The 17,507-nt window shown below is 42.2% G+C and overlaps 1 protein-coding gene and 1 long non-coding RNA gene across 2 annotated transcripts in view; one reads left to right on the top strand and one right to left on the bottom strand.

Moving 5' to 3' along the window:
- Window positions 1–17,507, bottom strand: part of LOC115168965 (phosphatidylinositol 3,4,5-trisphosphate-dependent Rac exchanger 1 protein-like) — a 139,886-nt gene that overhangs the window by 110,015 nt on the left and 12,364 nt on the right. Inside the window, exons 2-3 of the mRNA XM_029724538.1 lie at window positions 2,158–2,223; window positions 1,825–1,947 (exon numbers count right to left, since the gene is read on the bottom strand). Coding sequence (XP_029580398.1) covers window positions 1,825–1,947; window positions 2,158–2,223 — 189 coding nt within the window. The remainder of the gene's footprint in view (window positions 1–1,824; window positions 1,948–2,157; window positions 2,224–17,507) is intronic.
- LOC115168966 (uncharacterized) lies at window positions 16,640–17,445 on the top strand. Its single transcript, XR_003870780.1, has 2 exons — window positions 16,640–17,022; window positions 17,281–17,445. It is a non-coding gene; the product is annotated as an uncharacterized LOC115168966 (long non-coding RNA).

The raw sequence follows: 17,507 nt of genomic DNA on the forward strand, positions 1-17,507 counted from the left end.
TTGTCTGTCTTGTCGTGATGTGTGTTTTGTCTATTTTATTTTTTTTAAATCCCAGCCTTTTGCCTTTTGGCAGGCCATCATTGTAAATAAGAATTTGTTCTTAACTGACTTGCCTAGTTAAATAAAGGTTAAATAAAATACAAAATACCTCAATTACCTTGTACCCTTGCACATTGACTCGGTACTGGTACGCTGTGTATATAGCCATTACTCATTGTTGGGAAGGATTGTAAGTAAGCATTTACTGTTAGTCTACACCTGTTTTTTACAAAGCATGTGACTAATGAAATGGTATCAGGACACATTAAAAAGGTAATACATTTTTACAGTTACATCTTTACTAAAAAGCCCATAAACATTTATTTCTTTTTATTCCCTACATGCAAATACCCTTAGATAAAAGCCTCACCTTGAATGCAAACACTAACAATACTTTTTGAACAGGGAAATGTACTGTAACAAACCTGAAGCATTTAATGCGTTGAACCATCATATTGAAAAATCCACCTTGCATCGATTAAGGTTCAAAATGTTAAGGCCACCCTAAACTGGGTCTGTGCTCCACCTTGGTCACCCAATTCAACATTTTCCGGACAAGACACTGCTGTGTGTGGAATACTTGGGAGGCCTCTCACTTTCTCAGGTACTACTACACAGCCCAATTTACTATAACTTATTGAAAAACCTTATTATAGAAGATTTTAGTTGGGTAAAAAGAAATGACAGGTGAGTCTCTCATTCATTGAAATTCTGAAGTTGAAAGATGTTAATTGAGAAGTTTAAGGCATTTTGAAATCCGTTCAATTGATACAACGAACGATGATAATACTGTTTTACTGTTTTGACTACAGGAGCTTTCCCTTTAAACAAACACCATTTACAGCATACTTTCCGTCAACTGAATGAATGTTCCTTTCAATGTCTCTTATTCTACAAAGTCCCCTCAGTGTGTGTGTGTCCGTGTGTGTGTGGGGGGGCCCGTGACTTGTCCCATTGATGACTGACACTCTCTCTTCCCCCGACAAAGGCAGTTATTGGTTGTCCCCAAGGGCCAAATGAGTTCAAAAAGGGTGGGATGAGGAGGAGGGAGGAAGAGATGGCAGGAGGAGGAAATAATCTGCTGAAGGGGATGTAAGTAAGCATTTCACTGTAATACCTGTTGTATTCGGCGCATGTGACAAATAAAAGTTGATTTGTTGTCAGTGACAGGGGCCTTGTGACAGGGGCTGTTGCCTGCCAGCCTTGCATGGGGCTGGCAGGCAACAGATATTTTATTTTACCTTATTTAACTGGGCAAGTCAGATAAGAACAAATTCTTATTTTCAATGATGGCCTAGGAACAGTGGGTTAACTGCCTTGTTCAAGGGCAGAACGACAGATGTTTTACCTTGTCAGCTCAGGGATTCGATCTTGCAACCTTCCAGTTACTAGACCAACACTCTAACCACTAGGCTACCTGCCGCCCCAGATAGAGGGGTCTTTCTGGCTAACAGGATACAGGCTTTTTGAGGGGCTGGGGGGAGTGAGGGGGAGAGGATTGTGTATATTATTATGTGAAAGAGAGAGTTGTGAGAGAGAGTTGTGGAGGGCTTTTACATTCTCAGCTGTTTTGAAGGTTAATCCTCAACTGTGGTTCATGGGAACAGTGAAAAGGGTGATACAAGTAGAGCTGACTGTGTGTGTGTGTGAGAGAGAGAGAGAGAGAGAGAGAGAGAGAGAGAGAGAGAGAGAGAGAGAGACTGTGTTTATGATCATGCCGGTCTCTGTGTGTGTATACACACACACACACGTGTGTGTGTGTGAATGGAAGTGTGTGTCACTCACAAACTGGAGGAAGACGTGTCCAAGGGCGTGCCCAGGCTGTGGCTCCGGCTGCAGGCTGGCCTCCACTGCAGACAGAACCTCTTTGTGAACGTCCAGGATGGACTCGATGTTGGAAAACAGGGTCTGTGGTAGCAGAGACATACACACCCAGTACTTCAGTCATTTCAACGTTTCACTTTGTATTCAAAATTGTGACACATACTCACCCAAGGTCAGTATCTTATAAAACATGTCGATGTTTACTATTATCAAAGCGTTACAGTGCCACAATACACTTTTCTCTCTGCAGAAGAGATAATCCTAACGGTTTAAAAAGACAAAGGTCATATTTACCTTGACATGCTCAGGTGACAGACACTGTTGCTCCTCTGCAGTTTGTCGGATTCTGTGCAAAAAGGCCTGCATGGGTAGTAGAGGAAATACAAAGATGCTGGTTCAAGTCCGGTCTTACTGAAGTATCATAGGTTTGTGTACAGCAATATGCTGTAAGTTTACTTTAGTTTTAAGGTTAAGGTTGGGGGTGAATATCCTGGTCTCACGCAGACGCACACACAGTGCCAGAATGAATGAATGAATGAATGAATGAAGACCCAAATATGCTACAAAAAGTTACCTTTAACTTTGCCTCAGTACCTTACAGGTATCGGGGATTCTGTATGAATGTAACTACTGTATACTGTAGGTCCTTGCTACAGAAGCCATTCAAACCCATGTATGTGGGAAACCGTCTCCCTGGAGAAATGTTGACCTGTCACTCAAATCCTGACAAGAGAAAAGAAAAAGGGATGTGGGAAAGGGTGCCTCCTCAGTCTCTCGCTCTTTCCCCATCTCCTGTCTCCTCTCGGTTTGTCTGTCTGACTCTAAATGTCTCTAAACTTCTACGCATAGCTTGATATCTTCTTTTAAGCGGCACTTACAATAATTGAGAGATGTTAATGACAACTGATGAAACCTAAAGAGAAAGTCTGAAGATGGGAAATAACACCAACGTGGAAACAGATTTCTCAACTGCTTTTGCTATATTGACCCAAACTTCCCATTCCTAGCCACAGTGACAGAGCAGGGTCGTTCCACCTCAAACAGAACAAGAAAGAGGCTTGACACCCACCAGCTAAGATTTTTTTGAAATCGTTTGTTGTTAGAAACAGATATTAGCGTTCCTGACGAGTATATAGTATCAGTTCTCAGTGTCTGACAAGTAGTATGGAGCTGCTGCTCGGCGTATTGTTTCTTCATCCTATGTCACCTATTCCCAGTGAACGTTTTTTTTCCCCAGTTCAGAGGAATTAGTCATTGAAGTTTATGTTCTATCCTACATCCTGATAATACCAGATTCTGACCACTAGATGGTGCCGTTTCTGCTATTAGGTGATTACATTTTTTTAAGATACCCCACCAGCTCAATGTTAAAAGGGAGAGTTCACCCAAATTACAAAATTATATATTGGTTTTATTACCCTGTAAGCAGTCTATTGACTAGGTTCGACAGCAGTCACTGTTTCAAATGCTAACTTTAACATTTGTGGCACAAATCCAATGCAAGTTAATGGTACCTATATTAGCATTTTCACGCTTCATTTAAAAATCATCCTTAAGTATTTAAAACATGTATTGTGTAACTCAATGGTGTTACTTATAGATAATCTGGCTATGAAGTGTTAAAATGCTAATATAGGTACCATTGACTTTGGATTTGTGGCACAAATTGAAATTGGATTTGTGCCACAAATGCTAAAAGATTAGCATTTGAAACAGCGGCCAGGTAAACAAAACCAACGCATGGGTTGCTGTCATAATTTGCTTACAGCTTAAGGAAGCCAATGTAAATTTGAAATCTGGGTGAACTATCCCTACCTCTTCGCTATAGGGGGCAGTATTTTCACGGCCGGATGAAAAACGTACCCAAATTAACATGATAAAAATCACCTCTTTTGTACAAAGAGCACCATCTAGTGGTCAGAACCTGGTAATATCAGGGCCATAAACCTAACAACTTCAATTACAAATCGCTCTGATTAGCGGAAAAATAATTATCACCATACATGACATAGGATGAAGAAACAATAATCTGAGCCGCAGCTCCATAGTACTTGTCAGACATAGAGAACTGATGCTGTATACTCGTTGTTGGGATTGGTGTGGGGAGTCCGTGGGTGGCTTTTGACCGTTTCTTTGGATTCCTCATTGTTAGAAAAAAGGTTGGTCCAAATCAGATGCTAGGTCCTACACTAACGTATGTGAACATCCCTTCAAAATCAGTGACTTTCAACGTGGCACTGTCACAGGATGCCAGTTCATCAAGTTTCTGCCCTGCTGGAGCTGTCCCGGTCAACTGTAAGTGCTGTCACTGTGAAGTGGAAATATCTAGGAGCAGCAACGGCTCAGCTGCGAAGTAGTAGGCCACACAAGCTCACAGAAAGGACTACCGAGTGCTGAAGCACGTAAAAATTGTCTGTCCTCGGTTGCTACACTCACTACCGAGTTCCAAACTGCCTCTGGAAGCAACATCTGCACAAGAACTGTTCGCCGGGAGCTTCATGAAATGGATTTCCAACAGCCGCACACAAGCCTAAGATCACTACGTAGTAGGCCACACAAGCTCACAGAACAGGACTACCGAGTGCTGAAGCACGTAAAAATTGGCTGTCCTCGGTTGCTACACTCACTACTGAGTTCCAAACTGCCTCTGGAAGCAACATCTGCACAAGAACTGTTCGCCGGGAGCTTCATGAAATGGATTTCCAACAGCCGGACACAAGCCTAAGATCACTACGCGCAACGCGTTCCCTGGAGTGATGAATCACGCTTCACCATCTGGCAGTCCGACGGACAAATCTGCATTTGGTGGATGCCAGGAGAAAGCTACATGCCCCAATGCACAGTGCAACTGTAAAGTTTGGTGGAGGAGTGATAATGGTCTGGGGCTGTTTTTTAATGGTTCTGACTTGGCCCCTTAGTTCCAGTGAAGGGAAATCGTAATGCTACAGCATACAATTACGGTTAAGATGGCGCCGGAGCAGAAGGCAGATGTTTTACGTGCCCCCAACCGATTGTGTTTTTTTGTTGGTTTATAACTTGTTTTTTTTACTCATTTTGTACATAATGTTTTGCTACTGCTGTCTCTTATGACCGAAAATAACTTCTAGACATCAGGACTGCGACCAGCAGAATCCTTTTTCTTCTTTCACAACTCTGACAAGGCCGAGGCGAAGGATATACGGCTCCCTCGGGAACAGGCCCCGACCCCCGTGATCTGCATGAAGAGGAGGTGGCGAAAGATGCCGGAGAGCGTGCTGCCTTCTGAGAATTCGAAGGCGATTGAATAAACCCCCACCTCCCTCAATTCTGCTAGCAAACATGGAATCTTTGGACAATAAAATCGACGAGTTACGGGGAAGATTAAACTACTACCGGGACATAAAAACGAACATCTTATGCTTCACGGAGTCGTGGCTGAATGACGACAATATCAACATACACCTGACTGGTTATACGATGTACCGGCAGGATAGAACAGCTGCGTCTGGTAAGCCAAGGGGCGGCGGATTATGTATTTTTCTAAATAACAGCTGGTGCACGATATCTAAGGAAGTCTCGAGCTATTGCTCGCCTGAGGTTGAGTATATCATGATACGCTGTAGACCACACTACCTACCGAGAGAGTTCTCATCTGTATTCTTCATAGCTGTTTACATACCACCTCAGTCAGGAGGTTGGCACTAAGATAGCATTGAATGAGCTGTATCCACCATAAGCAAACAAGAAAACGCTCAACCAGAGGGTGCGGTCCTAGTTGCCAGGGACTTTAATGCAGAGAAACGTAAATCCATTTTACCAAATTTCTATCAGCATGTTAAATGTGCATTCAGAGATAAAAGAACTCTGGACCACCTATACTCCACACACAGAGATGCATACAAACCTCTCCCTCAATTTGGCAAATCTGACCATACCTCAATCCTCATGATTCTTGCTTACAAGCTAAAATTAAAGCAGGAAGCACCCGTGACTAGATCAATGAAAATGTGGTCAGATGAAGCAGATGCTAATCTACAGGACTATTTTGCTAGCACAGACTGGAAAATGTTCCGGGATTCCTCCAATGGCATTGAGGAGTACACCACATCTGTCATTGGCTTCATCAATAAGTGCATCGATGACGTCATCCCAACAGTGACCGTATGTACATACCCCAACCAGAAGCCATGGATTACAGGCAGCATCCGCACTGAGCTAAAGGCTAGAGCTGCCGCTTTCAAGGAGCGGGACTCTAACCCGGAAGCTTATAAGAAATCCCGCTATGCCCTCCGACGAACCATCAAACAGGCAAAGTGTCAATACAGGACGAAGATCGAGTTGTACTACACCGGCTCTGACACTCGTCGGATGTGGCAAGGCTTGCAAACCATTACAGACTACAAAGGGAAGCACAGCCGAGAGCTGCCCAGTGACACGAGCCTACCAGACGAACTAAACTACTTTATGCTCGCTCCGAGGCAAATAAAACTGACATATACAAGAGAGCCCCAGCTGTACCAGAAGACTGTGCGATCACGCTCTCCGCAGCCGACATGTGTAAGACCTTTAAACAAGTCAACATTCACAAGCCCGCAGGGCCAGACAGATTACCAGGACGTGTACTGTGTGCATGCCCTGAACAACTGGGAAGTGTCTTCACTGATATTTTCAACCTCTCCCTGTCCGAGTCTGTAATCCCTACATGTTTTAAGCAGACCACCAGAGTGCCTGTGCCCAAGAATACTAAGGTAAACTGCCTAAATGACTACCGACCCGAAGCACTCACATCTGTAGCCATGAAGTGCTTTGAAAGGCTGGTCACGGTTCAGATCAACACCATCATCCCAGAAACACTAGACCCACTTCAATTTGCATACTGCCCCAACAGATCCACAGATGATGCAATCTCTATTGCACTCCACACTGTCCTTTCCCACCTGGAAAAAAAAGGAACTACAGCTCAGCGTTCAACACCATAGTGCCCTCAAAACTCATCAATAAGCTAAGGACCCTGGGACTAAACACCTCCCTCTGCAACTGGATCCTGGACTTCCTGACGGGCCGCCCCCAGGTGGTAAGGGTAGGTAACAACACATCCCCCACGCTGATCCTCATCACAGGGGCCTCTCAGTGGTGTGTGCTCAGCCCCCTCCTATACTCCCTGTTCACTCATGACTGCACGGCCAGGCATGACTCCAACACCATCATTAAATTTGCCGATGACGCAACAGTGGTAGGCCTGATCACTGACAACGAGACAGCCTAGAGGGAGGTGGTCAGAGAACTGGCCGTGTGGTGCCAGGGCAACAACCTCTCTCTCAATGTAATCAAGACAAAGGAGATGATCGTGGACTTCAGGAAAAAGAGGACAGAGCACGCCCCCATTCTCATCGACGGTGCTGCAGTGGAGCATGTTGACACCTTCAAGTTCCTTGGTGTCCACATCACCAACAAACTAACATGGTCCAAGCACACCAAGACAGTCATGAAGAGGGCACAACAAAACCTATTACCCCTCAGGAGAATATTTGGCATGGTTCCTCAGATCCTCAAAAGGTTCTACAGCTGCACCATTGAGAGCATCCTGACTGGTTGCATCACTGCCTGGTATGGCAACTGCTCGGCCTCCGACCGCAAGTACATCACTGGGGTCAAGCTTTCTGCCATCCAGGACCTCTATACCAGGCGATGTCAGTGGAAGGCCCTAAAAATTGTCAAAGACTCCAGCCACCCTAGTCATAGACAGTTCTCGCTGCTACCGCACGGCAAGCGGTACCGGAGCGCCAAGTCTAGGTCCAAGAGGCTTCTAAACAGCTTCTACCCCCAAGCCATAAGACTCCTGAACATCTAGTTAAATGGCTTCCAGGCTATTTGCATTGCCCCCCTCTCCACACCACTGCCACTCTCTGTTGTCATCCATGCATAGTCACTTTAATAACTCTACCTACATGTACATACTACCTAAACTAACCGGTGCCCCCGCACATTGACTCTGTACCGGCACCCCCATGTATTTATTGTTATTTTTTACTGCTGCTCTTTAATTACTTTTGTCTCTTATTCTTATCCATATTTTGGGGGGGAAACTGCACTGTTGGTTAGGAGCTCATAAGTAAGCATTTCACTGTAAGGTGTTGTATTTGGCAAATGTGATTAATATAATTTGATTTGACAATGACATTCTGTGCTTCCAACTTTGTGGCAACAGTTTGGGGAAGGCCCTTTCCTGTTTCAGCATGACAATGCCTCCTTGCTCAAAGCGAGGTCTATACATAAATGATTTGTCGAGATCTGTGTGGAAGAACTTGACTGGCCTGCACAGAGCCCTGACCTCAACTCCATTGAACATGTTTGGGAGGAATTGTAGCACCGACTGCGAGCCAGGCCTAATTACCCAACATCAGTACCTGACCTCATTAATGCTCGTGGCTGAATGGAAGCAAGTCCCCGCAGCAATGTTCCAACATCTAGTGGAAAGCCTTGCCAGGAGAGTGGAGGCTGTTATAGCAGCAAAGGGGGACCAACTCCATATTAATGCCCATGATTTTGGAATGAGATGTTTGATGAGGTGTCCACATACTTTTGGGCACATAGTGTATATTTACTGATTATTATAGGAACCCTATAAATTAAAATTTGCCAATTTGGGTGCAATCAATTAGCATAATTTCTCAGAAGTCAAATTATATATTTCAACAAAATCATTTTGCAGGAATGCTAACTTCTGTTTCTAACTACAGAAACAATTTCAGAACAAATCGGAGATGGTGGGTGTCACGGCTTGCTGGAATGACATGGAACGACGCAGCAGGCAGATGTATGCACACACACAAAAACGCACACATCTTCCTTTAATGAATGACCGACACTCCTTATCACACATCAGCATTCTTTTTTTTAAATACAATGGAATGGGAGAGCAGGGGAGGTGAAAACATGAGTGTCACCTTATTTGTGACTTCATAGTTCATACAACTGCACTGTGGATAGTCTCGCTCCTAAACTTCTACATGTGCCACACGGATGTGGAAGAAAGGGGGAGGTGGAACAAATGTGCGAGGCCACAAGCCACAAAGGGGTCCTTTCAGGTGTCTGCATTATGCCCCAGCGTTGCTCACCCGGGCTGCATTGGCTATCGGCAGTGTTGCGTTACTAAACGACTAGACTTGTTTATTGGAAGAGAAGAGGGGAAGTTTGTCGAATCTCCAAGCGCTGCCACCAGCATCACTGAGCAGGGGTGGTAAAGGGCAGATCAGATAACACACTGGCTGGTCAGAATTAAAAGAAAACAATCTGTGGGGGGCAAACGGGACAGTAGAACACAGATGTGAGTATTGAGGAGAGTCAGTGTCCACAACAACAACAACAAAAAACTTGCTTGGAGGGGGGAAAAAAGCAGACAAAACAATAAACAATGTGGATAGAGTAGGCAACCCAGATTCGTGCTGACAGAAATGCTCCATTGGACACATTTCTTAAAAGGTACAAATAGTAAGGGGTTGGTGTCAAATACATTTTCCCCCCTCAATCAGTCAACTGAATTGAAATAAATTGAGTGTAAAATTCATGAATTGTACAAGTCTCCAATTTCTTCTTCATTTTCCACAATTTCATCATCCTGAATTGAACTGACCCCAACCATGATCGCAAGAGACCTGCCACTGCACACAGTACGTCATCCACTGTGCTCTTATAGATTGCTCAAAATAGCATGCAGACTCAATTTAGTTTGGTCATCAATACATCATGTGCTAATAACAGCACGTCAAATAGTACCCTGACAGGGCCACAAATTTCCTTTTGGAAATCCTCATTCAGGTGATTAATGGTCTGCTACTGTACGGAATGGAGCAGAGCAGCAATATTGCACACCAGGGTCTGTAGCCAGAACGGCTATGGGTTGTAAGGTTGAATTTGCTCATATGGAACTTCCAAAGGAGATCCGCTCCAACCTGCTTATTCTCTAGCCTCGCTTGCCAAACAAATGACTGCCAGACATTCAAGTACTAATGTACAAACTTGGTGTCAGTAAGATAAAATACTATGAATCATTGCCACAACACTGAATGCCTGACAAGATCAACCTCAGATCAAATGTCCTATCTTGGTCATTCTCATGAAACCATTAAAATACCATGGCAATAATGATTTTAAATATAAAACATTTAGTAAAATAACAAAATAAAGATAGTGTTCTCTACCTTGCACAAAGATTAATTTCAAATGAAATCTAAGTTTGTCACGTGCGCCGAATACAATACAGTGAAATGCTTACTTACAGGCTCTAACCAATAGTGCAAAAAAGGTATTAGGTGAACAATAGGTAAGTAAAGAAATAAAACAACAGTAAAAAGACAGGCTAAATACAATAGCAAGGCTATAAAAGTAGCGAGGCTACATACAGACACCGGTTAGTCAGGCTGATTGAGGTAACTTAAAAAAATAATTATTTGGGTATTTTATTGCATTTTCTGCAGAAATTCTCATTACCGCAACGCATCCAGCTCTGTCTGAATGTATGTTATGTTGTAATTTAAACAGAGTAAAATGAAAATATTCTGAAAAAAATGAATGGATTTTCTACTGGATGTTTTCAAAATGACAGAAGAATTATTAACTGAATATTCATGTATAATATTAAGGAAAAAAATATTGGAAAAATGAAGTGTACATGACTGATGTTCTCATCCTCTGCAACATTTTTGTAGGACTGTTTACAATTAATTTTAAATAAAGTTTGATTTTGAATGAAGCAACACATCTGCCACTACCTTCAAGATGGCTACCAGGTAAGCAGATGTCTTTATATTTCTCCAGTTAAAAGTTAAACATTCTCTTGTCAGACTGCGTACGCGACAGTATTGATTATCATTACCGATACAGGTAGTTTTCCACATTTAAAAAAAGAAAAAGTACTTCATTAATGTCTAATTATATTGAGTAAAAATTTGCTTAGTCATCATGTCTTCTCTATTGTTAGCAAAATATGCTAAGTTTCCTCATCCTTCGCAACACCATTCTCACCTACCGCTGCAATTTAAGGCCAGTTGCGGTAGAGAGAACTTCTGTTTCGGTAATGAGAATTGAAATCAGACTATATTTTTAAATATAATGAACTATTAAAAGTTAAATATTATTTACTAACTGTTGATATTTTGCTTTCTATCCTGTTTAATTGCAAAGTGACAAAAAGAAAGCTTTAGCGAAGGCTGACAAAATTCAGAGAAAAGGTTTACACCAACCCAGAACTGCTGGAAGAGTACAGAAGGAAGGACAGAGAGAGGTTAGGGGTTGGAGAGGTTTCAGCAAGCGTAATTAGCATATATACACACACACACACACACACACACACACACACACACACACACACACACACACACACACATACATATAGTCTATAGGAAGCCTATGCCCTCATACAGTGTCTATAGGAAGTCAATACCCTACAGTGTTATGAAGTCTACACATGCACGCTAACACATCCGCACACTCAGTAAGCCATTTCGTTAGGATGTCCACACACAGTCTAAGTGTAAGCATTCAAGTCCCTACTGTAGGATTTTTTATTTATTTTTTTATTATTATTTTACCAGGTAAGTTGACTGAGAACACATTCTCATTTACAGCAACGACCTGGGGGGTGAATGAGCAAATTATAAGCTGAGGATGATTAGGTGACCGTGATGGTATGAGGGACAGCTTGGGAATTTAGCCAGGACACCGAGGTTAACACCCCTACTCTTACAATAAGTGCCATGGGATCTTTAGTGACCACAGAGAGTCAGGACACCCGTTTAACGTCCCATCCGAAAGACGGCACCCTACACAGGGCAATCACTGCCCTGGGGCATTGAGATATTTTTTTTTAGACCTGAGGAAAGAGTAAGGATGCACACAGTATGTAACAGTAAGATTTTTCCCATGTTTTGAGACATGCTCATTTCATGTCATGCCTCCTTTCCATTTCCAGATATCAAAAACGAAAGCAAAAGTGTAAAATCAAGAAAACTCGAGATCTGACAAAGAAGCAACATGAAAAGAAGAAAAAAAAGTGTGGGAAAACGCAGTTATTACAGAAAAAAGAAAAAGCTAAAAGCTGTATTGGACATAACACCATCAAGTCAGGAAGCAAAATGAAGAAGTTATTCAAAATCTTCAAGAAGACACAGCCTCCAAGAGAACAGCCATTCTCACCTCAGCAGGTAAATGTCCCTGCCATCAACTCAACTCCTAAAAGAAGAGAGACATCTCTACAGACACCAGCACCAATGAAGACATCTACCCTACATCTACCCAAGAAGAGGAATAGAAGAAAGAAAACACTATCAAAATGGAGGTCAAAGTTGCGCTACACAGAAGAGAAGCTGCTGGAGAGGACCAAAGAGATGGTCAACCTAAAGAAAAGACTTGAGATGATGGCCAAGAGGAAGCAGATAATTGTCAACATGGAAGGCAGAGGTCCAGAAGAAAACTACAAAGTGGTCATCAGAGAACATTACCCAATAACAGCCAGAGAAAACTAATGCGCAAACGTGTTAGCCACTTCCTTCAACAAGATGAAGTGTCCACTGTTATAAATGGGAAATCCAGAGAAATTCAGAAAAATAGCTAGATATTCCGTAAGAGAGGCTTAACGGACACTATGGCAAATCTTCATAGAAGATTTCTGTCTGAGAATCCAAGGCACAACCTTTCCTTAAATTTAAGCCATTTTGGATTGGCCAGCAAAGAGTCACAGACAGAAACATGTGCTTGCAAAACGCATGAAAACTGGCTTGAAGATAAAGAAGCTGCACCAGCTTGGGGTCACAGAAACATCATCCCCAAGGGACACTGTACAGGCCAGTGTGTGTAGTGACGATGACATGTGCTGTTCTAATGTGTTTGTACGTGTTGTTTTTATGTGTTCTCTGTTTTTAGCCTATGTTCTTTTGAAGCACTGCAAAATTAAATTGATTGAACTTGAATCCATGATTGTGCCAATATCTAATTTCTACATTAAATGTTATGGTTAAAAACATGTCTTAGTATACTTATTATCATTATCGAAATCAACATCATTTCCGAAACCTATGTATCATTACGGCAAGAGTGGTTCATTTTATGTTAATTTAATGAAAGGGAAAAAAATAGTAGTTTTCTTTTAAATGCAGGCTTGCCACATATTTTTCAAAATTATGTCAGGTTTCAATGAAATATCAAAAATATTAGGTAGTAGATTGCGGAAGGTGTTGCAGTAATGACAAGGACAATACTTGATTGATTGTTTGAGAGCCAAAGAGACTTGCACTCTCTGTCACTGTTGTGTCTATAACACACTCAGCACGCACCCACCTGTTCAGAGTATTTGTTTTGTTTTGCAGAATAGCTTGCACAAGCCCAGTTGCAAAGGATTTACTGCGGTTTTTCTTTTCTTTGTTGGTGCTTCTGTGATGAGCAAAAAGGAAGTGAAAACAGAGCAGTCAGATTTTACGAAAAGCCACAGATATTTGTTTCTGTATAAGTCTTTGAAAAAAAGTTTATTATTTTCAACTTCGATACACAGGCTTGCGACACAAAAGTAGCGAGGAGGATGTCCCGTGACAGGAAGTGAAGCTTTGTGAAGAGGAAGTGTGCGAGTCCAATCATGCCATACATGAACAGAATTTGTGGTTTTGCACAAACTCACTGCAAGGAGCCAGGATAGAGCTGCAGAGTGTACGGTATTGTGCTGCAGTAAAAATTAATAGAGTTCTTATACCACAGCATTGTTGAATACTCGTTTCTGATTGACTAGAAGGGCATTCTAGAATAGACATTAAAACCAGATAACTGGACAGTTGGAATATATATATAATTTTTTTATTTTATTTTTTTAAATCGGGACAACTTGCAATAAGCACCTACACATGCAGACCGTACTTGCTACAAAGTTACAGAAAGCTAAACCATCAACCACACAAACTGAAATTGTATACATTGTAAACGCAGGTCCAATGTGGAAAAAAAATCTAGCTAGCTAGCATTGATTGGTTTTTGCAGGTATCTTTTGGGAGCATCTGATGACTTAGCGTGGTGAGTGATGAACATGAATTTCTCCTGTCCCTTCCGACTTTAAGCTGTCAAATCCTCCCACATGTTTCTAATTTGACCAGCTGTTTTTTTATTTTATTTAACTAGGCAAGTCAGTTAAGAACAAATTCTTATTTACAATGACGGCCTACCAAAAGGCCTCCTGCGGGGACGGGGGCTGGAATACAAATAAATTCTATAAAAATATAGGACAAAATACACATCACAACAAGAGAGACAACACTACATAAAGAGAGACCTAAGACAACTACATAGCATGGCAGCAACACATGACAAACAACATGGTAGCAACACAACATGGCAGCAGCACAGGGTACAAACATTATTGCACAGAGACGGCAAGAAGGTAGAGACAACAATACATCACACAAAGCAGCCACAACTGTCAGTAAGTGTCCATGACAGTCTTTTAATATTTTTGAATTTGGTTGGCAGGTTTGCTAGCAACAAACTATTTAGCTAGCTTCTAGCCTAGTGTTTGATATGCAATCTCCTCTTAATTAACAGTCAGTGTTGACGAGTGTCCTGGCGAGAAGGCACACCTTTCTAGCAATGCTAGGCAAAATCGGGCATTATCAGCTCATTGAAATGGATGAATCCAAATGAATGTCAATAGAAAAACAGCTACATTGCAGTTATTCTGGCTGCAGAGGTAGTCACTTTGTAGCCGAAGCTTGTTGGCTAGCTAGCAGCAAGGAAGGGATAAGAACGTTCCCAGCAAACGGAAAATAAAGCACGAACGACTGGGTCACGTCCATAAATATTGAACGACTGGGTCGCAACTCTAGCAACCAAAAGATAGGAGAATCAGCTTATAAAAATATAAATGAGAAAACGTTGTTTTTTTAACCAGTAAATGTGCATTCATATGGTTTTCTTTGCAACTGTGGGATAAAACGCCTGTGTTCTGTACATTACCTTGGAAAATTGCACTCCTCAAAAAGGGACTTGGCGGCGGTGTCGTCCAAGGTTATGTACAGAACGTTACCGTTTATCCCTTACATGTTGGAGACTTGAAAGATGGGAAATGATCATAGCATTAGGACAATAGAATTGCAGTATTGTGACATTTACACATATTATTCCCAAAAGTCGTAGGCCAACAGATAAGATGAATGCAGTTGAATTCTCAACACAGGCCAAAATACAATTCTTGATTGGTTAAGGAGTGCAACAAATCCTCAGATGCTTCTTTATCATACTACTCATAAAATGGGTTTGTTACAGTTCATACAGATGACTGTGCCCTTATTTCCACTTCCCCATGCTTTCATGTCATAGATAAAGATGAAGACCATTGGAAGCTAGTAGCACCACAAACTAGCCAACTCCCAACCATCACCACAGCTGGAGAGAGCATTTCTCTGCCACAAACTGCTGGTGGCGCACTCAGTCAAACCCAGAGAGGGCATGGTCCAGTCTCATATGACTTGCAGCCAAAAAGGGTCATATGTGGGTTGGTCCCCGAGTTTGCCATTTGTTGTGACTTAGCAAAGCGAGGAAGGGCCAGACATACGGTGTCCACAAGCAGACGCACGTATGCTGGCGTCGGGTTCCGCGTTCACTCATCTGGAGAGTGACAGGAGGGTGAAAAGGCCTGCTGCCTCCAACGTCTGCCCTGGGTCGGGTTAACTGGCCTGGGCTGGGTTCATTTTGAAACGGAGCTATGAAAAATGACATTTCTTATTGGAAGTCTCAGTAGTAGGCTACCTGATCGGTTTCAAAACGTTCTCTACTGTTTTGTTCCTACTGAACACGACCCTGGTTCTAAAGACACTTCTCCGTGCCCAAAGCGAGAAGCCAGTCTGACTACAAGTGATCCCTCTGAGCCAAGCTCGCCAAGTTTAACATGACTCCTAACTTAATCGTAATCACATTAACTTTGATGCAGAGCGACGGCAACTTTCAATCAGCTCAAATATGCATAGCTTTCAAAGCCGCATTTTAGACCGAATTACGTTGAGAGTGGTAATGGTAACAAGACTACATTAATTGAAGCCCTTCTTCCACTGGTTGTGTGGACCCAGTCATCCCCATAGGCCTTGTGATGCAGTTGTGTCCGTAGGGACATGGAGAGAGAGCGCTACAGCTATATCGCCTCTTTAACTTATTCAAATAACATGCTTATATTCTGGCTCACTCCTGGTATTTTGTTTGGGTCTTTGTTAAATCGTGAACACAATATAGTGTAATGACAAGTGGCGGGGCAGAAGGTGTACAGAGGGGAAGAAAATGCAGAGGCGGCTCCTCACGTGCGTGGATCTGTTGAGCACCTTATACGGAATGTCACAGAGGGGGAGTTCTGTTATAGACTTTGGGGTAAGAGGGTTAATCATACGCTCGTGGTTGATTGTTAGGCATGTGCTTTTGTAGAACAATGTGTTTTAAAGCGTCCTTTGTTTATGGTGGTAACAGAGGTCTATTAGTATATTAGGCTGATCCAATGTGCCCTTATGGGGCAATGTTTTAGTTCAAGTGTCCATGGTAAATTCGATGACTCATAGTGTTAAGGTTACATTTACATCCTGGAACAGTAGGGGATTAAATAAAATAGGCGAAATAAAACGGGTAATAAGTAGATTAAAACAACTTCAGGCGAAGATCATATTTTTGTAAGAATCACATCTATTATCTGGTGACATTCCTAAAATACGCAAGACAGTCCCTCCAGAATTCCACGATTGCATAATTCAAAGGAAATTTTTTTTAAACAATTACGCGAGAGTTCGCAATTTTGACCAAACCCCGCACTTTTAGAGCATAAAAGGGTCCAATCGAAAGCGGGTTCGTAATTTTGACCAATTACTGCACTGTTACCGTGGAAAATGGCCCAATCCAACCACACGTTAAAAAGTTTTCCACCTGGCCTGTCAGCGTATTTACGTGCGAAGATGATGGGTGATTGTTGATGGCTGACATGCAGTACAATGAACAGAAATCAATCTCATTTGCCAACAAAAATAACAGCAAACGAATAAGTCGACAATCAACAGTCACTTCGAATCAGCAAAGCATATGAGAACGTCAGACCAGTTCCCACAGCAGCGGCAGATCACCATGACGGAAGTGGTAGCAGGGAAGACTGTGGCAAGCACTGAAAGAATCAAGGTGAGTGGCGTTTTACTCAAACCTTTACTCCGCTAACCATGGCTTTAGTAGGGTGGTCGGCACTCTGCTCTCCCCAGTCTGTCTATGGAGAGCGCTGCTCAAAGCATGGAGTGCAATTTGTCAGCATTGCCGTTTTAAACTCTCTGTAAAAGTTAATACGGACTACGAAAGCACAATCTTTCTGGATTTTTTTAAAAGGAATAATAAAATCAACCACAACTCTATTTTTACGTGTTCTGTTCTTTATCTCCCTTTCAGGAAAAAAACAAGACAACTTATTGGAATGAAATGGCGATCCTCAAATTGAAAGTGATCAGCGAGAGCGAGTGTTGATAGCAAGCCCAAAGCCTGATGGAGAGGTGTGTGAGTGAATTATGTCAGAGCTGTTTGTTCAGGAAAATAAACAGAATTGAGCACTTTAGATGTTTAATTGTTTTTGTATTATGTATTCTGCTTAAAGTCGTCCTAAAACTGAGCACATGACT

This window comes from Salmo trutta, chromosome 30, assembly GCF_901001165.1.
Source record: "Salmo trutta chromosome 30, fSalTru1.1, whole genome shotgun sequence".
Lineage (NCBI taxonomy): Eukaryota > Metazoa > Chordata > Actinopteri > Salmoniformes > Salmonidae > Salmo > Salmo trutta.